Here is a 23,459-nt window from a genome sequence, read left to right as displayed (position 1 = left end):
TGGTTTATAGAATTTCAAACCATATAAATTCATTTATTAAATATGTTTCATGAATACTTGTTTACTTAAAAAGTTGGCCTACTGAATCTAGTTTTGTTATCCCACATTACTAGTCAGAGAGGAAATAACAGAGCTTGTTGAAATCAACAGTAAGCCTATAGAAATGCAAGGCATGATGGCTCACACCTGTAATCCCAGTACTGGGGAAGGCTGAGACAGGAAGATCCCTGCAAGTTCAAGGCCAACCTGAACTACTACATAGTGAGACCATGTCTCAAAAAAAAAAAAAAAGACAATTGCATATCCTGTAGAAATGTAGTTATTTCTCAAACCTTATCCTAACATATTTTTCCAGGTAACATGATTTGGTTTTATAACTTTCCAAGTAAAAATATCTAAACTTTATCTAGGGATACGCAGGGTTTTATGGATGCTAAGCCAGTGTTCTACCACTGAACTATACTCCTAACTCCAAAATAGCATTCTAAACTTTACACATTGGTTATTTACCAACTAAAGACACAAGCCTGTGCCCTTTCCTAAGTTAATACTGAAGTATGAAATTGGTTAGGACAAGGCCAGACGTGGTGGCGCACGCCTATAATCCCAGCACTCAGGAGGTTGAGGCAGGAGTATCGTTGGGAGTTCGAGATCAGCCTGAGCTATGAAGTGAGTTCAAGGCAGCCTGAACTGCACAGCAAGACCCTATTTCAAAAAGCCAGAAAAAAAAAAAAAAAAAAAAAAAGAAAAAAAGAAATTGGTTGGGACAAACAACCAGGCTAATATAACTCCTTCATAAATATTCCTTTGCTTTTCCACACGCTTTCAGAAATTGGTAGAGCCTACAAATGTGTATCGTCTTGCCTTAAGGAAGTAGATCTAGTTGAAATATTTGTACAAGCTGTCCTTGTTTTCTCCAAAGGAAGATTGCATAAGAGAGTTTTAATCAGTTGTGTGGGGTGACCCATTTTCAGGTCGTCAACAGTGTAATTACTGTTGAGATGTGCTTTGAGCATTTTTAAGGTAGTGGCTTACTTAGAAAAGGCCAGGTTTCTTTAATCTGTTGTGTAGATGTAAAATTTTATAGAAAGGGAGGGAAATAAGATAAATTTAGCCTCAGGATTTTTTTTTAGATCTTACTGCCATTGTATTTGGGCAGGTGTATCACTCTCTGAGCCATAATTTAAGGTCTTGAATATTAAAATATGAAGCTGGTGGTGTAGCTCAGGAGTAGAGCTCTTGCCTGATGTGCACAAGACCCTGAGTTTAATTTCCGAGCATTGCAGAAAAAAAATGTGCACATTTAGATTAAATATTTTTAAAAATTAAGTTCATTGGTACATATATATATATGATTAGATTAAATATTTTTAATGAGAGGAAAACTTCATAGATGTAAAAAACTTCATAGATGTGTGAGTGCTACCTGCCCTTAGGGATGGAACATTTCCATCCCAGAATTTTAAAGTATATACTTGTATATACTTACTTGATTTTGTATGTACTTTTTTTGGGGGGATGGGGTGTATGGGGAATCGAACTCAGGACCTCACGCTTGCCAGGCAGATGCTGTGCCACTGACCTAAATCCCTGGCCCATTGATTGATTGGTTGATTGATTGAGGCAGGGTCTCACTATGTAGTGTAGGCTGGCTTTGAACTCACAGTGATCCTCCTACCTCAGCCTCCCAGTCCAGTGCTGGGATTGTAGGTGTGTGCTACCACACCTGTCTGTGTATGGTTTAATTGTAAAAATGATCCATAGTCATTGAAGGAATGTAAGAAAGTCTAGGTGAGCAAAACTAAAGATAAAAAGGGTACGTAATCCTATATCTTAATGAGTATCATTATGTATATTCTGGCATATGGTTTGTAAAAATATTTCTCTGTGCATACTTAAATATGCATTCAGTATAATCTTTGGGATACTTTACAAATACAGTTTCTTTTTTTTTTTATAACGAGAATCAAATTCCTGACCTTGTGCTTGCCAGGCAGACACTGTGCTGCTGAGTTATATCCCTGGCTGTACAAATACAGTTTTAGAAGTTTACTAATTGTATAATTTGATGAAATACTCTTTTAAAACCATTTACATCTATGAAGTTTTTTTTCCTCTCAAATAGTGACATAGCTGTCCCAAATTCTCTCTGGGAAGAAAAGCAATGTAAATGAACACTTTGGAGGTTATTAACTTTCTCCTGCAATGCCATCGTTGTTTCAGTCTCTTTAAACTCATCTTTTAGAATTTTATATTCTCTGAATATCATAAGTGATGGCAAAACTTGATGCTTTGAAGCTGGGTCTGAACTTTTGAAATGGCTGTAGGTGTTTTAAGCCCAGATAATGAATAGAAAAACTAAATCATTTTAGTTGGTATAAAACTGCCCTGTAGGTACTTCCAAGAGAAATTATAAAACTATAGCATCTTGGAGATATTTGCATCGTTTTCCAGAGAGACTGCTTTCAAATATGTATCATATTTGACTTGTGTCTGGTAGTCTGAGCAACTGATTTGAAGGTAACAATATGCAATGGAATTACAATGGTGAACTCCTACCATCTTGTCTAGTGAAACTCTGTATTATTCCTAATGTTTTATTGAAGAATTATTTTCTTATTCTCTTTAATGGTTTGGGCAATCTTCCATTCTTAGATCTGGTAATCTGAGCAATGTAGTTGAGGATAGGGATATGTAATGTAACAACCACTGTTGCTTTGTATTATTTTGTCTTGAGACTCTCTATCACTTTGAATGTTCTTGCTTTGATTTGTTTATGTTCGTGATACTGGTATGCTGCTACTGTTCTATTTTTTTTGTTTGTTTCTCATTTACTACTCTCTTTAAAAAAAAACCTCAATTATCTCAGGTATTTTGTCAGTTGACTAGTCCACTTGTGTAAATCAAACTTTACTTCTACTAATGTCAGGGTAATAAACTGCAACTCTGTTCCTGGAAAAAATATGTATCCTATTTGAATATTTAAATTCTTTTTCTGTTTTTGTTTTTTAAACGGAGTCTCACTATGTAGTGCAGGGTGGCCTTGAACTATGATGCCCAGGCTGGGCTCGAACTCATAGCATTCCTTCTGCCTCAGCCTCCAAAGTACTGGGATTACAGGTGTGTGCTCCCACACCTGGCTAAATTCTGATTTATATGAAAATTCAGACTTTTATTTTCTATTCAGAAATATTTCCTAGCATGCCTAGCAGTGCTGCTAGGTGTTAGGGTTATGTGCTTAACCAGTTACCACTGATTATCAGGGAAGACCTGGTTCTTCTTGACCTAGAGAGTAATATATTCATATTCTCATTTACACACACACACACACACACACACACACACACACACACACACACCCCTTTCTGTCCCCTCTCATCTCTCCCCCTCTCCTCTCTCCCCTCCCTTCCCTTCTGTGTGTGGTATCCTCTCTTTCCCTCCCTTCTCCTTCCCTCCCTCCCCTCCCTGAGTGTGGTATTCTGGGGATTGAATCCAGGCCTTTCAAATGTTAAAGGACTATTCTACTGCTGAGCTACCTCCTCACCCCTTTTAAAATATTATTTTGATTGATCATGCTAAGTTGACTAATGAGGCTTTTAACTTGCAGTCCTCATACCTCATAGCTGAAGTTACAGGTGTGTACCACCATGCTCCACCAAGAATGAAACTCTTCTTACCCATTAGTTCCTATTCTAGGTAATGAGACATTAGCACTGGGGAATTGGTGGAGTACTTGTGTAGCGTGCATGAGGCACTGGTTTTAGTTCCCTGTACTGTGAGAGGAGGCAGGGGATAAATGAGGTGCTGGCCAGGTGTAGAGGCATGTGCCTGCAGTCCCGACTACTTGGAAGTGAGGTGGGAGAATTGCTTGAGTTGGAGAACAATCTGGATGACGTAGCAAGCCCTATCTTAAAGAAAAGCAAAGAAAAAAATGAGACATTAGGTTTAAGTGAGCTCTGTATGTTGACCAATACATTAAATACCCATAGTGTATGTCTCTCTTCATTTTATTAGAGAGGCTTTCGAAGGTCTTCCTAGCTGGAGAATAGCACAAATAAAATACCACATATTATTTATTGGCATTAATTTCTAGAAGAGGTATGAGTCAGTACCTCAGTGCCTGAGGTATGAGGAGGAAAGTATGAGGAGGAAATAGGGTTTAGCAAGTATGAGGAGGAAATAGGGTTTTAGCAAGTATGAGGAGGAAATAGGGTTTTTCAGGAAAGATTGTGTTTTATATATTGAAATAGAAATATCCAGAACCCCATGTAATCCCTAGTTCAGAGATTTTGCTTTATTCAGGGAAGTTGCTGCAGAGACTGCCATATTCTGTACTTCTGCAGGTTCACTATTTTTAGCCATTACACATGAGCTTAGCTATTAAGAGAAAATGTAGACTTGCTGTTGCTGTGGAGGTGAAATAAAAATCAGTGATCTCATATAAAGAGAAGGCTGCTGAAAGCAATGTTTTATAAAAGATGTTTACAACCAGGAGACAGTTGTAAAGTAGTTTTATGTTTAAGCAGAAGGATGTAGATTTAAAACAAAGTAATACATGATTTTTCAAAATGCACGTATTAAACAATGTTGGCAAAGGTTTTATGTAGCTAATCTGGCAATAAGATTTTATATATCCCTAGCTGGGTGTGGTGGCACACACCTGTAATCCCAGCACTCAGAGGCTGAGGCAGGAGGATCATTGCAAGTTTGAGACCAGCCTGGGCTACAAAGTGAGTTCAAGACCAGCCTGAATTGCATAGTGAGACCCTGTCTCAAAAAGACAAAAAAAAAAAAAAAAAGAAAAAGAAAAAGATTTTGTATATCCCTGAAGATTTTTACTTCAAAAATTACAAAGTGTCTAAGAAAATATTTCCTAGCATGGGCAATAAGATTAATGTACAAGAACATGTAAATGTCAATGATATTTAGAATACTTAAAAGTAGGGGCAGGGAATATAGCACAGTGGCATAGCCCCTGCCTGGCAAGCACAAGGTCCTGAGTTCGATTCCCAGTATCAAAAGAAAAGTGGGAAGCAACCTAAATGACCCATTGATAATAAAATTGTCAAATTCTAATATGTCTTCTAGACAAAATGTTTTACAGCCATTATTCATGTTTTAATACCATCTTTGAAGAACACAGAAAAGAATGTTTGACTTTAATCCAACATTTTTTCCATGTGGATTTCAACTATGAATGTCAGATTGTTGACTAGAGTTCCCAATAGCTGTTGAGTTAAAAGATTTAAAAAATGCTTTTCCATAACTTCCACATGGTACAGTGTTTGCTTTTATTATGAAAGTCAGTATTTTTGATACCACAAATGTACATCTTTTGAATGTTCTGTCTCCACTTTCCATTTTTTATATATGTTCTCAAAAGCCCCCAAGTGGTCCTTGGCCAGATTCCTTCTGGGTAGCTTGCTAAGGACCTGCCTGACCTGACCTGTGAGTTTTGTATCGGCCTCCTTTCCTTTTCCTTTAAATTGTTACCATGTGTGCATATTAGTGCATGCTGCTTTCTCTCCTTGTCTTTCTGCTTGTAGTTTGTATTTTGCAGCTTGAACACTATCTTCATACACTTCTTGCCTTCTCTTCTTTCCCCTTCTCTTTTTTTTGGTGGGGGGAGTCTTTTTGAGACAGGGTCTTGCTACACAGTTCGCAACAATTCTCCTGCCTCAGCCACCCGAGTGCTGGGATTACAGGCATGTGCCACCGTGCCCAGCCTTTCCCCTTCTCTTGGGCACTTAATTCTAGGAGTTCTCACCTCCTTTTCCTTTCTGGCCAACTCTTCCATTTCTTCTCCTGGCCTCATTCTGTTTTACTCTTCAGAATAGGCCTCTGTTCAGAACTAATAATAATGGTAATACTTTAAATAAGCCTAAGCAAAGGAAAAGAAAGTCTTCTAATAAAAAAAATACGTAGGGGCTGAGGGTGTGGCAGCTCACTGGCAAAGTGTTTTTGTAGTCAAGACCCTGGGTTTGATCCCAGCACTGCAGACAAAATAATACATACATGAATGTGTGTGTAGAAGTTAGATTCAGAGGTTTTAGCTGCAAAAGGTGTTTAAATACCGTGAAGTCTCCTTCAGAATCGGTAGTGGTCACCCTCAGATCATACCTACTTAAACAGTGGCATTCACGATAATAAATTCTTTTTTTATATTTAAATAATCATCATTGGCTAGTATATTAATAGAATTGCATTTTACTGACTTCACAGATGCAGTGTGTATGTATTTGTTTTTTGAGACAGGTTCTTACTTGTAGTTCAGGCTGGCCTTGAACTCACTATGTAACCAAGGCTGACCTCAAACTCAACAGCAATCCTTATGCCTCAGCCTCCCAAGTGCTGGGATTACAGACTTGTGCCACCATACCTAGCTCAGATGTACAGTATTTTAGGTTTTGATATCAGCAGAACATAGCAAAAGCTGGACAAACTTGGAAATAAATGAGCAAAATGAAAAAGTTAAACTACTAATAAGTTAAACTGACAATAAGTTAAACTAATATCTTAAGCTGTACTGGCCTTTAAAATTAAGTCAGGGTGTTGTCTAAGTAGGATGGCTTAGGTTGACCTGTTCCACTGGAGTAGATAACTTGTCAGAGTATTTTTATTTATTTGTTTTGTTTTTTGGGGGAGGAGAGGTTGACACAGGGTCTTGCTTATGTAGCTCAGGCTGGCCTCAAACTCATGGCAATCTTTCTGCTTCAGGCTCCCAAGTGCTGGGATTATAGGAGTGTGTCACCACTCCTGGCTTCAAAGTCCTTTTTATATCTCCCAGTCTGCTATAGATTCTTAATTGAGAGGTGCTCTGGAAAAAAAAAAAAAAGAGGTGCTGTGATAATCAATGTGCCAATAATTAAAGGAAATGATACTATCTTTTCCATGTTAGAAAAGTAAACTCTTCTGGCATATATTATTTTTTTATTTCATTGTCACCAGAAATTACCTCACACTATTTTTGGAATGGAATTTTGTAATGTGGTATGACTAAATGGACTGTAGAGTTTAGGATGCTTACTTGCATTTTATTTTGGTGTTCCTAGATGGAAACGCTCTGACACTCCCTTGGGAGCTAGTGTGAGGAATATGAGTAAGCTGTGCTTAGTCAGGAGAGGAGTGTCTCTCACTAGAGGTTTGGGGTTAGTTGCTTAATAAAGGCCTACTTGGACCACTGTATTTCCACACACAAAATGAATTCTTGGGCTAGGGAAGCAAAATTCCACTAAGATCACCTACATACTTTAATATTTTTGTGACCTTCAGATTGAATTTTGTTCCTGTCTTAAATAATTATATACAGTACTTGTTACTATGTAGCAATATGTCTTTTTTTTTGGTATTGGGAATTGAACTCAGGACCTTGTGCTTGCCAGGCAGGCGCTTATGCCACTGAGCTATAATGTGTTTTGAGTGCCAGTAGAAAGCAGATACTAGTAGGAAAGTTTGATTTTTTGAGATAATGCTATGAGAATGTAGCCATTGTTAAAAGGTTTGTTTTTACTGATATTCTAAAAATGAAAATTTGCAGGATGCATTTTTAAACAATTATTTTGGCAGTTAAGCCTTCAGGTTCATCCATCATTCCTCTAATCCCGTAAATTTATTGAGTTCCTGCTGTGTGCTGGACATTATTCTAGATGCTAAATAGGAGGTACAGAAGCAGACAAATTATTTTCTTGACCCTCTTTCTTCCTTTTCTTCTCTTTCGTCTACTCCCCTTCCCCTCCTCTCCCCTTGTTTCTCTTCTCTCTTGGCGGTACTAGGGACTGAACGCAGGGCCTGCACACTGACTTATTTTTGAGACAGGGTCTGGCTAAATTCTCCCAGAGGAGCTCAGCCTTGGAATCCTCCTGCCTCATCCTCCCAGAATGCTGGGATTATAGGTGCGTGCCATAATAGCTGGCTAGAAACTTCTTTTTTTTTTTTTCCTTCTTTTGTTTTTTTGAAACAGGGTGTCACTATGCAGTTAAGGCTTACCTTGAACTCACTGTGTAGGCCAGGCTGGCCTCAAACTCACAGCAATCCTCCTGCCTCAACCTTTGGTGTGCTGGGATCATAGGCTTGTGCCACCACGCCCACCTAGACACTTTCTCTTGCGGGAAAAGGATGGAGCAAAATTTTAAGTGTCTGATAGCTTTATCCAGAGAATAAATGTGATAGAATAGCTGACTTTAATTAGATAATTTAAGAAGGCCTCTAAGGGTCCAGTCATAGACAAGGATGGAATCATAGGGCTGTGTTGCACATAAAAGCTTCAGTTTCATTTTATTGATTGATTGGTACCGGGAATCGAACTCTGGACCTTGTGCTTGCCAGGCAGGCACTTATGCCACTGAGCTATATCCCCGGCCTTTCAGTTTCATTTTAAATGTAATGAATAGACCATTGGAAGGTTCTAAGCAGGAGAGTGAAAGGTCAGATTCTTTTTTTTTTTTAAATCTGCTCTAGGGTGACAAGGATACAAGCAGTTGACAGCAAGAGACTATGGTGGTTTGGAAGAATATTTGAGTGAATGAGTGAATGTCTACTTAGTGGCACCCTCATATCTAAGTAGAACTCGTCCTCTGATTCTGAGGATTCCTCATCCATTGATTGACCCAATCATGGATTGAAAATAGCCTTGGAAATAATTGCATCTGTATGGAACTTGGACATGTTGTTCTTGTCTTTATCCCAGAGTATAGTTTAACAATTATTTACATAGTATGTGCATTGTACTACTTACACATAATCTAGAGGTGATGAAGGATGTGTGTAGGTTATATCCAAGTATCATGCCTTTTACATAAGGGACTTGAGCATTTGCAGATGTTGGTACCCTCCGTGGAAACCATGGAGGCTGGAACTCCTCTCTCTTGGAAGCTGAGGAATAGATGACTATGCAGCCAGTGTGTATGATTGCCTTCCTCCAGTTGTAGATTTGCTGATGTCTTAGTTACTTTTCTGTCCTTGGTGAGACAGAATACCTGATACCCAGAGTTAAAGGAGGAAAGGTTTATTTAGCTCACAGTTTGTAGAGGTTTCAGTCTGTAATGGGCTGGCTCCAAGGCAGGGTGGATGGCAGACAGGCATCATAGAAGAGAAACAGTTCGTGGCACACAGAAGGTAGTAAAGCAAACAAGGGACAACCACAACTCTTTCTATCCCTTATATCTGATCCAGGCTACTTAGGGTGGGTAGCACTCATACCCTTAATCCTAGCATGCCCTTGATCCTAGCATTGCACCATGAATTAATTGCAACATCACACATTGTAGACCCAGTTACCTCTGCAAAAGTCCCACCTGTGTCCACATGAGACTTTGGGGAACATCTAGACACAAGCCATAACATTTTACCCCTGGCCCTCCAAAGACTTATGTACATTCCTTTATGCAAAAGGCATTTAGTCCACCTCTAAGAGTTGGCAAAATCCTATCAGTTTCAGCATTGCTGAAAAGTCCAAGTTAAACCTTAAATCCGAGTGGAAGCCTTCCTGACCCCAGAACTCTTGCATTCTGCATGCATCTAAAACGAGCACCATGTAGATGATGCCAAGGTCTGCTGCCAGCTGGAGCAGTAGCTACATTTTCTCCTCTCTTGGCTGTAGGGATCCAGTGCCTGTGAACCAAATCCTGAGGAACAACTTCCCTAGGCCACCATCATTCTGGAACATGGTGCTCTGGGCTCTCTTCTCAAAGTAAAGTCACTTTTACAATTTTGAGCAAAAGATGGAGTGCTGATGCTTTGTGTGAGGTCCTAAGGCCATCTTTTCTATTCTCCTGTTTCTTCTCAGCAATCAAGATCTCCTCTGCTCTATCTTTGCAGTCTACAACTTTATTGAGCTTCCTTGCTGGGCAAACTCACATTTTAAATCATTTTGCTAGGCTGTTTGTTCTTGATTGTCAACATAAATGTGACTAAAAGCACCAGACAGTAGCCATGCTACCACCTCAGCATTAGACTGCCTTGAAATCTCTTCTGCCAGATTAATTAGTCCACCAGCATTAGTCTCAGTCTCAGGCAAAGTCTCTGGACATAAGGAAAATGCAGACTTTTTGCCAATGCATAATGCAGATTGTCTGGAGTCCAGCAACCATTGCAGTCCTTCCCAGCAGGAATCTGCTAAGCCTAGTCTTTACCAGCAGCACTCTGGTCTTCTGAGATCTGACCAGAATCTCTCATCAAATACAGCCTAAGGCTTTCCAGTGCTTTTTCAGCTAACATCTCTGAACCTTTCCAAACCCTTTCCACAAGCCAGTTCCAAAGACTTCTGAACCATGGTCAACTACAGTCACTGCAGCAACCCCACTTGTCTGGCACCAAATTTTGTAGTACTTTTCTCACTGCTGAGACAAAATATCTGACACCTAAAGTTAAAAGAAAAAAGGTTTATTTAGTTCACAGTTTGTAGATGTTTCAGTCTCTAGTCGACTGGCTCCAGGGCAGAGGAGAAACAGTTCATGGTGAGTAGGAGGTAGCAAAGCAAACAAGAGACCTTAGCACCTTCTTTCTACCCCTTTTATACTCCTACATAGGCCACCATGTTTAGGGTGGTGCCAAACCAATCAGTGCTGTGACCATGTGAGACTTCGGAGGGACCTCTAGACACAAGCTGTAACAGCTGGGTAGGCATTTTGGAGAAAAGAGGGAAAAGGGTTTGCTAGAGACTGGTGATAGTGATAGCTCTTAAATCTTGAATAAAAAGAATGAAAATAAGAGGATGGATAGGCAGAAAATGGAACAATCAGTGAATTAAGAGTTCACAGGCAAAAGAATAATTCATGGGGTGAGAAGTCCTTGGCAAAGACAGGACACTGGTAGGAGAGAGGATGTTTGAATTTATGATAGAGCAGGTGGAGCTGTTTGTAGGGGTGCTAAAATTCAAGTTATGTCCTGGGAAATGCAAAGAAGAATGAGGTGGAGAAAAGGTCATTGAGCAGCACAAGGAACCGAGAGTCCAGGGTTCCAAAAGGGTAGTCTTTATGACAATGTCACTAGAAATGACAAGAGTTAGGGTGATGAAAGTTGGATGCTGAAGTTCTTTGTGAGGGAAGAATCCAGTGGTCAAATTGACCTTATAGATAAAAAAACCTATTGCCAGTGACCTATATTACCTATATCCATCGTCCCACTCTGTCTTGCTGTTAGAGTAGAGGTGGTGTACATTAGCTTACCTCCAACCCTGTCTCTGAGCGTAACCCTGCCTTTGTGTATGCTTCTTACTGTTGGAGGACTTTGCCAACTACTTCCTGAAGTAGACTTATGCCAGTTTGAATTCTGCCTTTGATAATTGACTATTAGATAATTTTTCCATTTGCTGTGTAACAATTCCATTTTTCTTACTGCTTGGGTTCCTACTTTAAAGTGACTGCCTTTTAGCTTTGAAGCTGGTTATTCTGATACATTTTTGGCATTAAATCCATTTCTTTCCCTTTAGGATTTGGTAACAGAATAAAAACATGTAATTTTGGTTTTTTTTTTTTTTTTTTTAGTTAAACTGAAATTCTTTTATAAAGAATAAGAGTAGTATCTTCGTTTCCTTTGAAAAAATTGTTCACAGAGTTTAAGATTTATTTATGTTGTTGGTGATACCCATATTGTTAAAAAGAACTTTAGAGATTATCTTATTATTTGCCTCATTTTAAGGATGGAAAGGGCTGGGGATATAGCTCAGTGGCATAAGTGCCTGCCTGGCAAGCGCAAGATCCTGAGTTCGATTCCCAGTACCAAAAAAAAAAGGATGGGAAAAAACAAGGCTGAGATATATCAGTACTAACTAGTTGCAGAGTCTGGCTTCCAGCCTAGTTTTTGTTTTGTTTTTCACCATGCCAAATGCAGTCAAAATGGCCTCCTACCCTCTGATAGTAAGGATTAAACCCAGGACCTCGTGCATACTTGGCAAGCATGCTAGCACTGGGCTACATCCCCAGACCTTTTTCTTTATTGTTTTATATGTGTGTGTGTGTATATATATATATATATATTTGGTTTTAAAATTTTGATATAGTCTTGCTAAATCAATTAGCTGCCCAGGCTAGGCTTGAACTTGCTATCCGTCTGCTTCAGCCTTGCAGAATATTGGGATTACAGCATGTGTCACCACACCTGGATTTATTTTTTGAGACAGAGTCTTGCTCAGTTGTCCAGGCCAGCCATGAGTTTTGCACTCTTCCTGCCCCAGCCTCCTAGGTTCCTGGAATTATAGCATGTGCCACTGTGCCTAGCTCCAGAATGGTCTTTTAATGACTATTATAGTAACTGTCTTTTTAAAAAATTTTATATAAGGCCACTATGTAGTTCAGGCTGACTTTGAACTCACTATATAGCCCATGCTGGCCTCAAACTTGTGGCAGTCCTCCTGTCTCAGACTCCTGAGTGCTGGAATTATAGGTGTGTGCAACCATGCCCAGCAAGTAACTGTATTTTCCATTTCCAGTATGATATGGTTGTAGAAAACATAATATCTATAAATCAAAATAACCTTTGAAGCTGGGTATTATGACACATGACTGTAATCTCAGCACTTGGAAGGCTGGGGTAGAAGGATTACCATGAGCTCAAGGCCAGCCTGAACTATGTAGTGAGACCCTATCTCAAAACCAAAAATCCTCAGGATTGAGAATGCAGTTCAGTGGTAGAGCACTTGCCTGACATGTTAGAGGCCCTGGGTACAACCCCCAGTACCACCATAAACTAAACCAAACCAACAAATAAGATTAAAAGAGCCCTCTGATACTCTTTTTCTTTTCTTTTTTTTCTTCGTATGATATTCTTGACAGTTCCTAAAGGATTAGGAGATGAATATGTAGGACAAATATTTTCATTATTTCCTTATTATCACAAGGAAAGTAAGATGCGATTACTTGCCCAAGCTCATTAAAACAAAACTATAACATTATTGAGTCCTCACTGTGTGCCAGTTACTTTTCAAGTGCTGACTTAATCTTCATGACTGTCATATGACATGTAGACAACATTATTTAATCTAGTTTCAGGAATAAGGGAACAGAAAGGCAAAGAGATTAAGCACCTTGCTGAAGGCTCACACTGTGGGATTCAGCAGTCTGACTGGCACCTGATCTTTTAACTGTGACCATTTGGTAAGAATGGTAGAGACTTGAAATTGGATCTTGTGATTTCAAGTTGAATGTGTTCTATACTGTCCTGCTTCTAATCATGAATACAGATACTGCCAGATTCCAACAGTGTGGTTAAATGAAAGACCGGATTGAAAGTTAAACTGTGGAGATAAGAAAGAGGCCACAGTCTTCCAAATATAGGCAAGTAGGGCGAAGGTTTTGGTAATCTACTAGGTGGCAGTGGGTTATGTTGTTAAAAGATAATACTGCACCTTTTCTTAGTTATAAATAAACTTTTTTTATCCATCTAACCTATTCCTCAGACTCCATATTATCAGAGAAAAAGGAAGAAACAGGACCCCTTGTTGAGTTTAGATTTCCTGAACACACACACAGGATCAATCAGAAGGTCCCATGACACCGGGCATTGACAGTGAGCTCCTTGCTTGATTCTTCACCTGGCAAGAGACCAGCCCAGGTCCATCTCTCCTGAGTAGGGAAGGCCCAGCTCTCTCAGTGCAGGGATCACAGGCGTGCACCACCATGCATGATTTGAATTCCTCCACGATTATAAACTGCTTGATTCCCTTTGCTAAAAGATATATGACAGAGGAAGTAAGCTTTTTAGCTAGACATTTATTCCTGTTGTCTGGCCCTACCATTTTTAACAAGTTGCTAAAGCAGTGCCAGAAAATGATTGTCCAGAACTTTAAAAGGGGCCAGGTGTGGTTGAGTACGCCTGTAATCCCAGCCGTCAAGAGGCAGAGGCAGGAGGATCCTTGCGAGTTTGAGGCCAGCCTGGGCTACAAAGTGAGTTTAAGGCCAGCCTGAACTGCATAGTGAGACCCTGTCTCAAAAAGACCAAACAAAAAAAAAAATTTTAAAGGTTCTAAATTTTTACTGGTCACATCACTGAAATATATATCATTAGAAGATACCTGGTAGTGAATAAAATATTAATTCATATAGAGTAACAATGATGGGGCTGGGGATTTAGCTCAGTGGCACAGTGCCTGCCTGGCAAACGCATGGTCACGAATTCGATTTCTGGTACCAGGAAAAAAAAATAGAGTAACAATGACTTGCCGGGTTGGGGGCATGTAGCTGATTGGTAATGAGCTTCCCCAGTACTCGAGAGGCCATGGGTTCGATACCCAGCGCTGTTAGAGAAAAGATTAAAAGACTTGCTGCTTCCACTTATGTTTCCATAAAAACTGTGTTCAAAATATGTTCTCTTAAAATCTCTTTAAAATAGCTCCTGATCGAATGGAAACAAGTGTTGGGAAAGTTTTCCTGTTGCAGACATGTTCATTAGTGCGGTGATAGCATTGCCAAAGGAAGGCAGACGTGCCAGGGCAAACATGCTCAGTCCTGAGAACGTTCCTTCTCTGAATTCCTAGCTGCCTGTTTCCCAGTCTCCTCCCCTCACCATCCAGAAGTTTCATTGTTGGCATTGTTGTCCAGAATGTAAACGGCTTTGCCAGAAACACTGCCCACAGCTTGTCCAGAAACAAATGCAGATATACTACTTTCCACTGATTTGATTAGGTTTTTAAAAACAACTTAAAAAGCCTGGTAGCCGCAATGAGTGTACTCCTTACGTACTGATGAAAACTAAAAATGTCTGGTATAAAAAAGATCATTTCAGCCTGGAAAGTTCTCTGACAGTGTTGGTCTAGCAGTCCCTATTTCCCAAAGGCCTGGTTATGAACTCAGAGTCTGCCAATGAAGAGCTGCACGCCTGTAATCCTGGTAGTCAGGAGGCTGAGGCAGGATCGCCGTGAGTTCCTGGGCTACAGAACGAGATCCTGTCTCAAAATAAACAGACAGACTAACTCAGACTGTGTCCTTCAGACTCATCAGTGGCTTTTGTGGCTATTTATGGTATTCTAGCATGTTGGTAATTTTGTGTTCTGTAGAATAGCTCTGTACCTAAAAATGCTGCCTTACACTGATTTCTTTTAATGACTTCAGCATTGAACTTCTACTTTGAGTCCTCTGTTCTCAGCTTTGGCTATTGTTATAAAATCCTAGGTTTTCGGCATTGATTAGGGCCTCTAGAAATAGAGAAAGAGTGGGGATTTTGGAGATCACACAGTCCAGCTTTTGCGGGGGATAGATAAAGAAGCAGAGTTGTAGAAGTGAAATGATTAAATGATTGGCCCAGGGCCTGCAGTTGATGACAGAGTTGGAGGTAGAAACCTTGTCCTATTCAGTACTTTGCAGTCTGCTTCTTCCCTGTGTCCCAGAGCTCAGATAGTCTTATTCTTTCGAGGACACTGGGGACTAGGCTTCAACTCGTTTATTACTAGGGTGTATGTTCACAAAGATCTTTTTAGCCCTCTCCATTATATACTTCTGAGCTCAACTGGGCCAAATCTAGGTTTAATTGAAAACAGCGTAGAAGCTATATTGATTCCAAATGTACACTCCAAGCCATGATCAATGAGAGAGGCACCTTAACATTTCAGAAGCAGTTTTGATTATCACAGCTCTTCACTGTAGCAGTTTTTTTGGTCTACACCTTTATTTAAAAGGTACCCTGTGGTGGGCTGGGGATTTAGCTCAGCGGCACAGTACCTGCCTGGCAAGCGTGAGGTCGTGAGTTCGATTCCCGGTACTGGGAAAAAAAAAAGGCATCCTGTAGCATCAGATTGTTGAAGCTTCATTCCCCTATGGGATTCCCATTCCATTTTGTCTGAAATCTGTCATTCCCCATTTTTCCCTACCACTGTGGTGCTGTCCTCCAACTAGCTGTCTTTGTTGTAATTTATTTTTAAAAATGGTAACAGTTCATTTGAAAAACTTAAAGTGAACAGTGAGGGAGAAACTGGCAATGCAGAGTGAGCTGGGGCCAAGTAAAAAAGGAAGAAGCAAGATAAAAGCACACCTGGAGGAGGCTGGGCTGTCATGAGGAAAGTCACAATAGCCACCTTTTTTTTTTTTTTTCTAAAGACAAGCCATTTGTTAAGAAGAACCTGGAGGGTGTGAATACTGTACCTGTCTAGAGACTGGTCCAGTGGCTTCTAAAACAGCCCCTGCTGCTTATCACCTGTGACCCCCTTCTGCCCTTCTCACTAACTTCTCTTCGGCTTCCCTAGTGTCTTTTTGTTCTTCAGAGGCATCAAGCAAAGTGGCTGCTCATGCTGCCCAGATGCGCCACTGCCTTCCCTCCAGCACTGAGCCAGCATGGAGGGTATTTGCCATCCATACAGCTTCATTAGGTGTTTTGGGAGCTCTGGAGGCAGGTTTTTAAGTACCAAGAACTCCTTCATCTTTTTTCAAGAACCCATTTTGCATTCTTAATATTAGCTACAAGCAAAACACTTTTCACATAGTAGAACTATTGTTTTGAGCTAAACCAGATAATAGCTCACCACTGTTTTCCCACCCAGTGGAACGTTTTCTGGGCTAGGGATGTAGCTTAGTGGCAGAGTGCTTTCCTGGCATGCATGAGACCTTGGGTTCTGTTCCCAGCCATGAGAGACGGAGGGAGGGAGGGAGGGAGGGAGGGAAGGAGAAGGAGAAGGAGAGAAGGAGAGAAGGAGAGAAGCAGAGAAGCAGAGAAGCAGAGAAGGAGAAGGAGGGACCATTTCTTTGCTTTTGAGCTAGCATTATATTCTTATAATGTAGCAGATCTTGAGGACTACATGCCTTATAAACCTGAGGATCTTCTAATTTTTGTAATGAAATTTGTATTTAAATGAAAGATTGGTACGAGCTCTCAAATGAAGTAGCTTTACTAAGTATAAGATGCTAAGAGTGCAACACTAATTAACCCATTATAGAATTAAATCAACTCTTTTTTGGTACCGGAAATGGAACTCAGAACCTTGTGCTTCTGAGTCAGGCCCTGCACCACTGAGCTATATCTCTGGCCCTAAATCAACTTTAGATGCTTCATACTGCTTATAACTTTTAATTTGAAAGATTTTTTTAACTATTAAAATTACACATTGCAGCCAGATGTGGTGGCACATGCCTGTGATCCCCATGGCGTGGATGCAGGAGGATTGGCACCAAGTGCAAGGCCAGCCTGGGCTACATAGTGAGATACTGTTGATAGAGAGAAAAAAAGAAAAGGAAAGAAAGAAAGGAAGAAAGAAATATAGTAGGGTCAGAAGGGAGGTGGAAGTAATAGGACTTTCTCAAAGATGACTGCTGCCGACACTTCTGGCCTTCCCACATTGCCATTGTGACCCTAGCTCTGGTGCAGAGATAGTGATAAGGGTGATGAGATCTGAAAAGCACAGTGGAGGAAATGCTCCTGCTGAGAATTCAGCACCCGTTAACCTTTGTACATGCTTGCTTTGTTTCTTATCTATCTGCACGTTTATATTGAAAAAAAATCCAGAGCAAATAATGTACAAGTACTTCATCTCTTTTTCAAAGGAATGTAGTGTTAGATAAAATCACATTTACCTGCTGTGACCCCTACTCCCATCATGCCTGTGGTCCTAGATTCTACCTAAAATACTTTTGCAACTTTGATGTATTTCTGGTACAGTTTTCCCATGATCACAGCATAGGGAAGAAGTATTATTGCTTTGTTTTAGTCTACTTAAATGATATGACAGTGTAAATACATCATTCTATTACTTTAGAGCTTTCTTTCTTTCTTTTTTTTGTCACCAGGAATTGAACTCAGGACCTTGAGCTTGCTATGCAGGCGCTTGTGCCACTGAGCTATATCTCTGGTCCTTTTCTTTTTTTTGAGACTTTAAAAAAAAATCTTTTTAAAAATACCTTTAGATCTCTACAAGTTGATTCATATTGCTGTGGTGCATTGTGTTTGGCTGTGTAGATTCCCAATAGGGGCATATTTTATAGTTCTGTAGTTCTAGTCGTATTGATAAAGGTTGGATTTTGGCTCTTTACTTTTAGAAACAGTGCTGCTGTAAATATCCTCACAGGTCATCTTGGACATCCATAAGTACTTTTGTAGGGTCATATAGAAATTTCTTCCTGACTTTTTTCTCCTTTTAATATTAAAATTTGAACATTTCCACTAACCTGTTACAGTCTCTTCATAAGCTACATACTCTGCAGTTTAGACTTGAAAACATCTTTTATTTCCTTGGTGAAAATTTAATACTAGATGCAAGCTGTTTTTGGTTTTTTGAAACAGTGTCTTGCTATGTAGTCAAGGCTGGCCTCAGTGAGCGATCCTCCTGCCTCAGCCTCCTGAGAGCTGAGATTACAGGCGTGAGCCACCACACCTGGTGTCACAAGGCCTTTTTTGCATTAAAGTAATTTGAACGTTGTAGAGTTGTCTTTCTTCATTCATTCATTCATTCATTCATTCATTCTTACCTTCTAAAACCAGAGCATTTATTGAGACTAACCGTTCAAGCTGTGAAGATGAACTGGATTCTGCAGCAGCTGCCTTCTTGGGTTTAGGTGTTATTCCTTTGTGGAGTCCATACCTGAATCTACAATGTACAGTTCTTAGGTGCCTTGTTAAACAAGTCCTGATGGTCTTTTAACCTTGGCACTACAGCTGTGCGTTCCTGTGCTTGGCAGCTGCAGTCACTGCTGGTTGGCTTCTGCAGGGGGTAGCTCCTAGAGTCACCCAGTGATACAGTAGTGTGCATCTTGTTATAATGCTTTCCAAACAACGGCATGGCTTGGTCAACTCACTTCTGCCAGTGAGACCCGAGTCTCGGGGTTGTCTTGACAGTAGTAGATGAAATTTGAAGCTCTTTTAACACAGAGGATTTAAAAACAAATTAGAAGCGGGATTAGTGGTTGGAGTGGCTTAAGCAAAGACTAGAATACCAGGAGTTTTATGTTCTTTTCTCCTGTTTTCTAGCTCAACAGAAGTGTCTTAAGATTTTAGAAAAGACATCTGTCACAACTCATTTGAGGCTTGTCCCCCACATGCGGCTGCCTCTGCATTTTCTGGTCTCTTCCTTTGTGTGTATGTGCGCTCTCCCTGCCTGTTTGCATTCCCCCGGCTGTGTTGGCACTTTGTGCATGTTGCAGTTACTTCTTTCTGTCTCTTGTCCTGTTGATACAGTGGCCTTTTCCAGCGTAGTGTACTGTCTTCCTTTTGTACTGCTTTTGTACATGCTCCCATGTAGGTGCTGGTCATATATGTTTGGGATAAAAGAGAAAGCTGTTAGGATAAGGTTAGGGGATGGCAATGCACACAGCGATGGTGAAAACTGCCTTAGTAAGAAGCTGGGATTTTATGGCAAGTGTGGAATGGAATAAAGGAGTCCTAAATGAGGAAATAAAGTGATGAGGACAGCAGAATGACAGCTATGCTGATGGATCGATCGCTGCTTTAGAATATTGTTTCTTACATGTATACATACTGACTAAACCACCGGCTTCAAGTTTGAAAATAAATCAGTTGCCCTTAGAATGTTGAATCTGTGTTTTACTAGGAATAGATTTTAAAAAGAAACTTAAATCCATTATAGATATAGCTATCTCAGAATTTTAAAAAATTCCTTGTCTCATTTCTTGGTTGCCTCAGTTTTAATCAAAATTGCGTTTCCTTGAATCAGTAGACTAAGATTAAGTGAGACATTCTGGTCACTGTTCTTTTGAAATCCTTTGTGGTTTGGAGCGTATTGCTCTAGCATGTCAGCAGCTTCATTCGTGTTCCGCACACGGTGCAGCCAAATGATGCCAGTACGTGAGCTTCAGAAAGAGAAGTCCAAGTGTTGAACCTTAAGTTTAGAGCTTGAGCAATAAAACTATTGGGTGGGAGACTCAGAGTGAAGTTTCTTAATTTTGATATTGATACTAGTTATGAATCATTTAGTATTATAAATTCTCCAAAAGTGAGTGCCTTTATAGCTCAGGAAACAATTGCTTTGTGAGATTATTTTGTATAGAAAGCTGATTGCTCCCAAAGTTTGCTAATAATAGAATTCATACTTATTTTAGTTTATTGAAGCTGTCAGGAGAATATATAATATTACCACTAGCCAAAGATCTGAGGTTGTAAATAACGACATGACCATTATCACCTTTTTCCAATACTGAAATTATTTCCAGGACTGACACACATTAAGACTCATTGTTCTGTGGATCTTTTTGCTGCTAATTAACATCTCTTTTTACAGGATTCATGAATAAAATTTTCCATCCCAACATTGATGAAGCGTAAGTAACTATTTAAAAATGTTTACATTTTATTTAGCAGCAACTGCTCTTGATCAGAGTGGATCTCTCTCTCTCTCTCTGTCTCTCTATTATAAAAGAACCCTGGGTTATCATTTTGGTTTTTATGGGAGGCAGGACTGTACAAATGGTCATTTGAACTATAGAACCCTAAGGAGATGGTATTCCAAATTACTGTGTTTCAGGTAGTCATTTCCCTTGTGATCCAGCTGACGTTTCTAATATTCCACATCTCCGTTCTTACTGTGTAGGCACAAGTCAGTGTCCTGTTTTCAGTTTGCAGATGTACTATTTTGAGCCCTTAAGGTATTTCTTAGTTTTTCAAGGAGGGGCTAATGTGAATGATTAGTTTCACTGTAGTCAGTGACTCTTAATTATCTTCTTTCCTTCTAGTATTTTATTAGTGATTTAAAAAAACTTTTTTTTTGGACACAGGGTCTCGCTATGTAGTTTAGTCTGGCCTTGAACTCACTGTGCAGCCCAGGCCAGCCTCAAACTCAGCAGTCCTTCTGCCTCAGCCTCCTGAGTGCTGGGGTTACAGGCCTGAACCACTACTCCCGGCTCTTAGTGATTTTAGGGGGTAATCAAACTCAGGGGGGCTGAGGATTTAGCTCAGCAGCAAAGCGCCTGCCTGGCAAGCGCAAGGTTGTGAGTTCAATTCCTGGTACCGGGGGAAAAAAAAACCAAAAAAACAACAAACTCAGGACCTCACACTTGCCAGGCAGGTGCTGTGCCACTGAGCTACATCCCCAGCCCTAGTGCCTAGTGATATTTTTGAATTTGGTTTTTTTTCTCTCTCTCTCTTTTTTTTTTTTTCTTTTTTTTTGGTACCAGGAATTGAACTCAGGACCTTGTGCTTGCCAGGCAGGCTCTTGTGCTGCTGAGCTATATCCCTGGCCCTAGTGATATTTTTGAATGATTCTAGTTATAGCCTATTTTATCCTCCCAGTGGTAGTTACAGTATGTTATTATTTGGACTGTTATTTTTACTTTGCATGGCATTCAGTGTTGCTGTTGCTCACATAACTTACATCTGAGGGTTCTCTGGACCTTTATGCATAGGATGTATACATACATCTTGCCTTTTTAATCCTTTAATTTTTCAGGGCTATCAGTCATCCTAACAAGCAAAGATGTTCTACTTAACCAAGTATGGATGTTAGATTTAGCAATTTAATACTGTGATAATTACCTAATTTTTTACCTAATAAACTGCCATATTGCAGCAATGTACTTTTTTTTTTTTTTTTTTTTTCTTTTGAGGCGGTATCTCTACCTTAGGCTGGTCTTGAACTTGTGGTGATTCTTCTGCCTCAGCCTCCTGAGTGCTGGGATTTTTTTCTTTTAGGAAAAGGATTTAGTCCAGAGTCACATTGTAATCAATTGTGCTTCTTTATACAACTATAATGTGGAACAGTTTCTCAGCCTGCATTTTTATAAAGTTGACATGTTTAAAGATGATAGGCCAGTTATATTGAAAACTGGCCTTCAGTTTGAGTTTGCTCGTGTCTTAGTTAGGTTCAGGGTGTGAACACACTCAGCCGCACAGTGGGGGCTCTGGCCTTTGTCTCCAGTGTGAATTCTGATCACCTGGTCACCATGTTCCATCTCAGTCTGTGGAGGGACACTAAAGCCTTGTAAACATTCTTCTCATCATGCTTTCTCCCGATTTGGGTTTGGTTTTGTTTTTAAAGGATTTATAAAAACATTTCAAGTAAAAATTAGTTGCCAGATACCTGTTTTTTTAAATGCCATTCTTTCCATCTGTTTCAGGTCGGGAACTGTGTGTCTAGATGTGATTAATCAGACCTGGACAGCTCTCTATGGTGAGTTTGGCCGTGGAATATTTTTTGGAGATGTTGAGACACTGCCTAAAATAATGTTGTTTGGCTTTCCTGACTTAAGATGTTTTATTGGGAATGGGAAGTGATTTCTGAGGGATGGATGGGAAATTTTGATCAGTGAAAAAAAATTTTTTTTCTAAAGTACAAACTTCTGCTTAAAATAATTCTATGAGATTCTGAACTTGTTGGTTTAGTTTATACATAACACATACATAAGCATAAATATTCACATATGTGTGTATTCAGAAGCACATTGTATGTGCATGTTTATATGTATATCATTTAATTTTGAAAGGCTCTCAGGAATGCCTCTCTTCAGTGAGGTGAATGGTGCAGTACAAGGCTCCAGGGATCACCTGTTTCAGAGGCCAGAAGCGCCGTGTGGAGCAGTGATTAGCCTGTTTTTGGTACTGAAATTGATAACTCACTTCTTGCAGTCAGTCAACAGATGAGTGACCCAGCTCTGCACAGTTCACTGGACCTCACTGAGAGAGAGTTAGGCTTTCTCTCCTTGAGCTTTAACTGCTTAGGGAGCTGAGAATTTTCTAAAATATATTTAAAGTTAGAGGTGCAGCAGCTAGGCTTATTCTGCCTCCATGTCTAAGTCCTCAGCTTCGTATACATCCTATGCTCTGGTGACCCCATCGCGTCGGGCTTCCCTGATTCTCCTGGGAGTCATCTCTGGGTACCCTTATACTCCATAGGTCTTTCTTATGGTTCACTTTCACTTTTGTACGTTGTATTTGTTGTTTATGTCTACAATTTTTGTCCTGCTAGATAAGTTTTCTCCCTGAAAGGCTGTCACGTAAATGTCTGATTTGCCTTTAAGTCCTTGGGCTCCTGACACAATACCTCTCAGCAGTAGGAGTTGCAGGAATGAGTGGCACTTGTAACAGTTGAAGGGCACAGGGAGAGGAAGGAAAGATCACTTACAGCTGGGCTTAGCCTTCGATGGCTTCCTTTAGTTAAAGCATTGTGAGACCTTTAACCACCTCTACAGTGGAAAGGTCTCTTCGTCCGCCCACAGCCTGAGAGTCAACTTTGCCAGGCCCTGTTGTACCAGGTTGGTGAATGAGAATCAAAGAGGAAGGTTGGTCATAGCGAAACAGTTAACCCCCAACCTTGATTCTGTCATTTAAAAATTATTTTCTCTATCTAGAATTCTCTTCCCTGGTCTTCGTATAGCTAGGACCTTTCTTTTCTCACTTCAAGCATCATCTCAAGAGAAGCCACTTGATTGCACAGCACCTTGTTTTACATAAGTTTTTAAGAAATTGTTATTTATTGTTAATCTTGTCCTTTTAAAGTAAGTGCCATAGGGGCTGGGGATTTAGCTCAGCGGCAAAAGCGCCTGCCTGGCAAGCGCAAGGTCGTGAGTTCGGTTCCCGGTACCGGAGAAAAACCAAAA

The 23,459-nt window shown here is 40.1% G+C and overlaps 1 protein-coding gene across 1 annotated transcript in view; it reads left to right on the top strand.

Moving 5' to 3' along the window:
• Positions 1-23,459, top strand: part of Ube2h (ubiquitin-conjugating enzyme E2H) — a 114,402-nt gene that overhangs the window by 65,349 nt on the left and 25,594 nt on the right. The window contains exons 4-5 of the mRNA XM_005402418.2: positions 20,150-20,189; positions 21,981-22,033. Coding sequence (XP_005402475.1) covers positions 20,150-20,189; positions 21,981-22,033 — 93 coding nt within the window. The remainder of the gene's footprint in view (positions 1-20,149; positions 20,190-21,980; positions 22,034-23,459) is intronic.

This window comes from Chinchilla lanigera, unplaced genomic scaffold, assembly GCF_000276665.1.
Source record: "Chinchilla lanigera isolate Chin_1 unplaced genomic scaffold, ChiLan1.0 scaffold00078, whole genome shotgun sequence".
NCBI classification, from domain to species: domain Eukaryota; kingdom Metazoa; phylum Chordata; class Mammalia; order Rodentia; family Chinchillidae; genus Chinchilla; species Chinchilla lanigera.
This window is presented reverse-complemented; position numbering and strand designations above follow the sequence as displayed.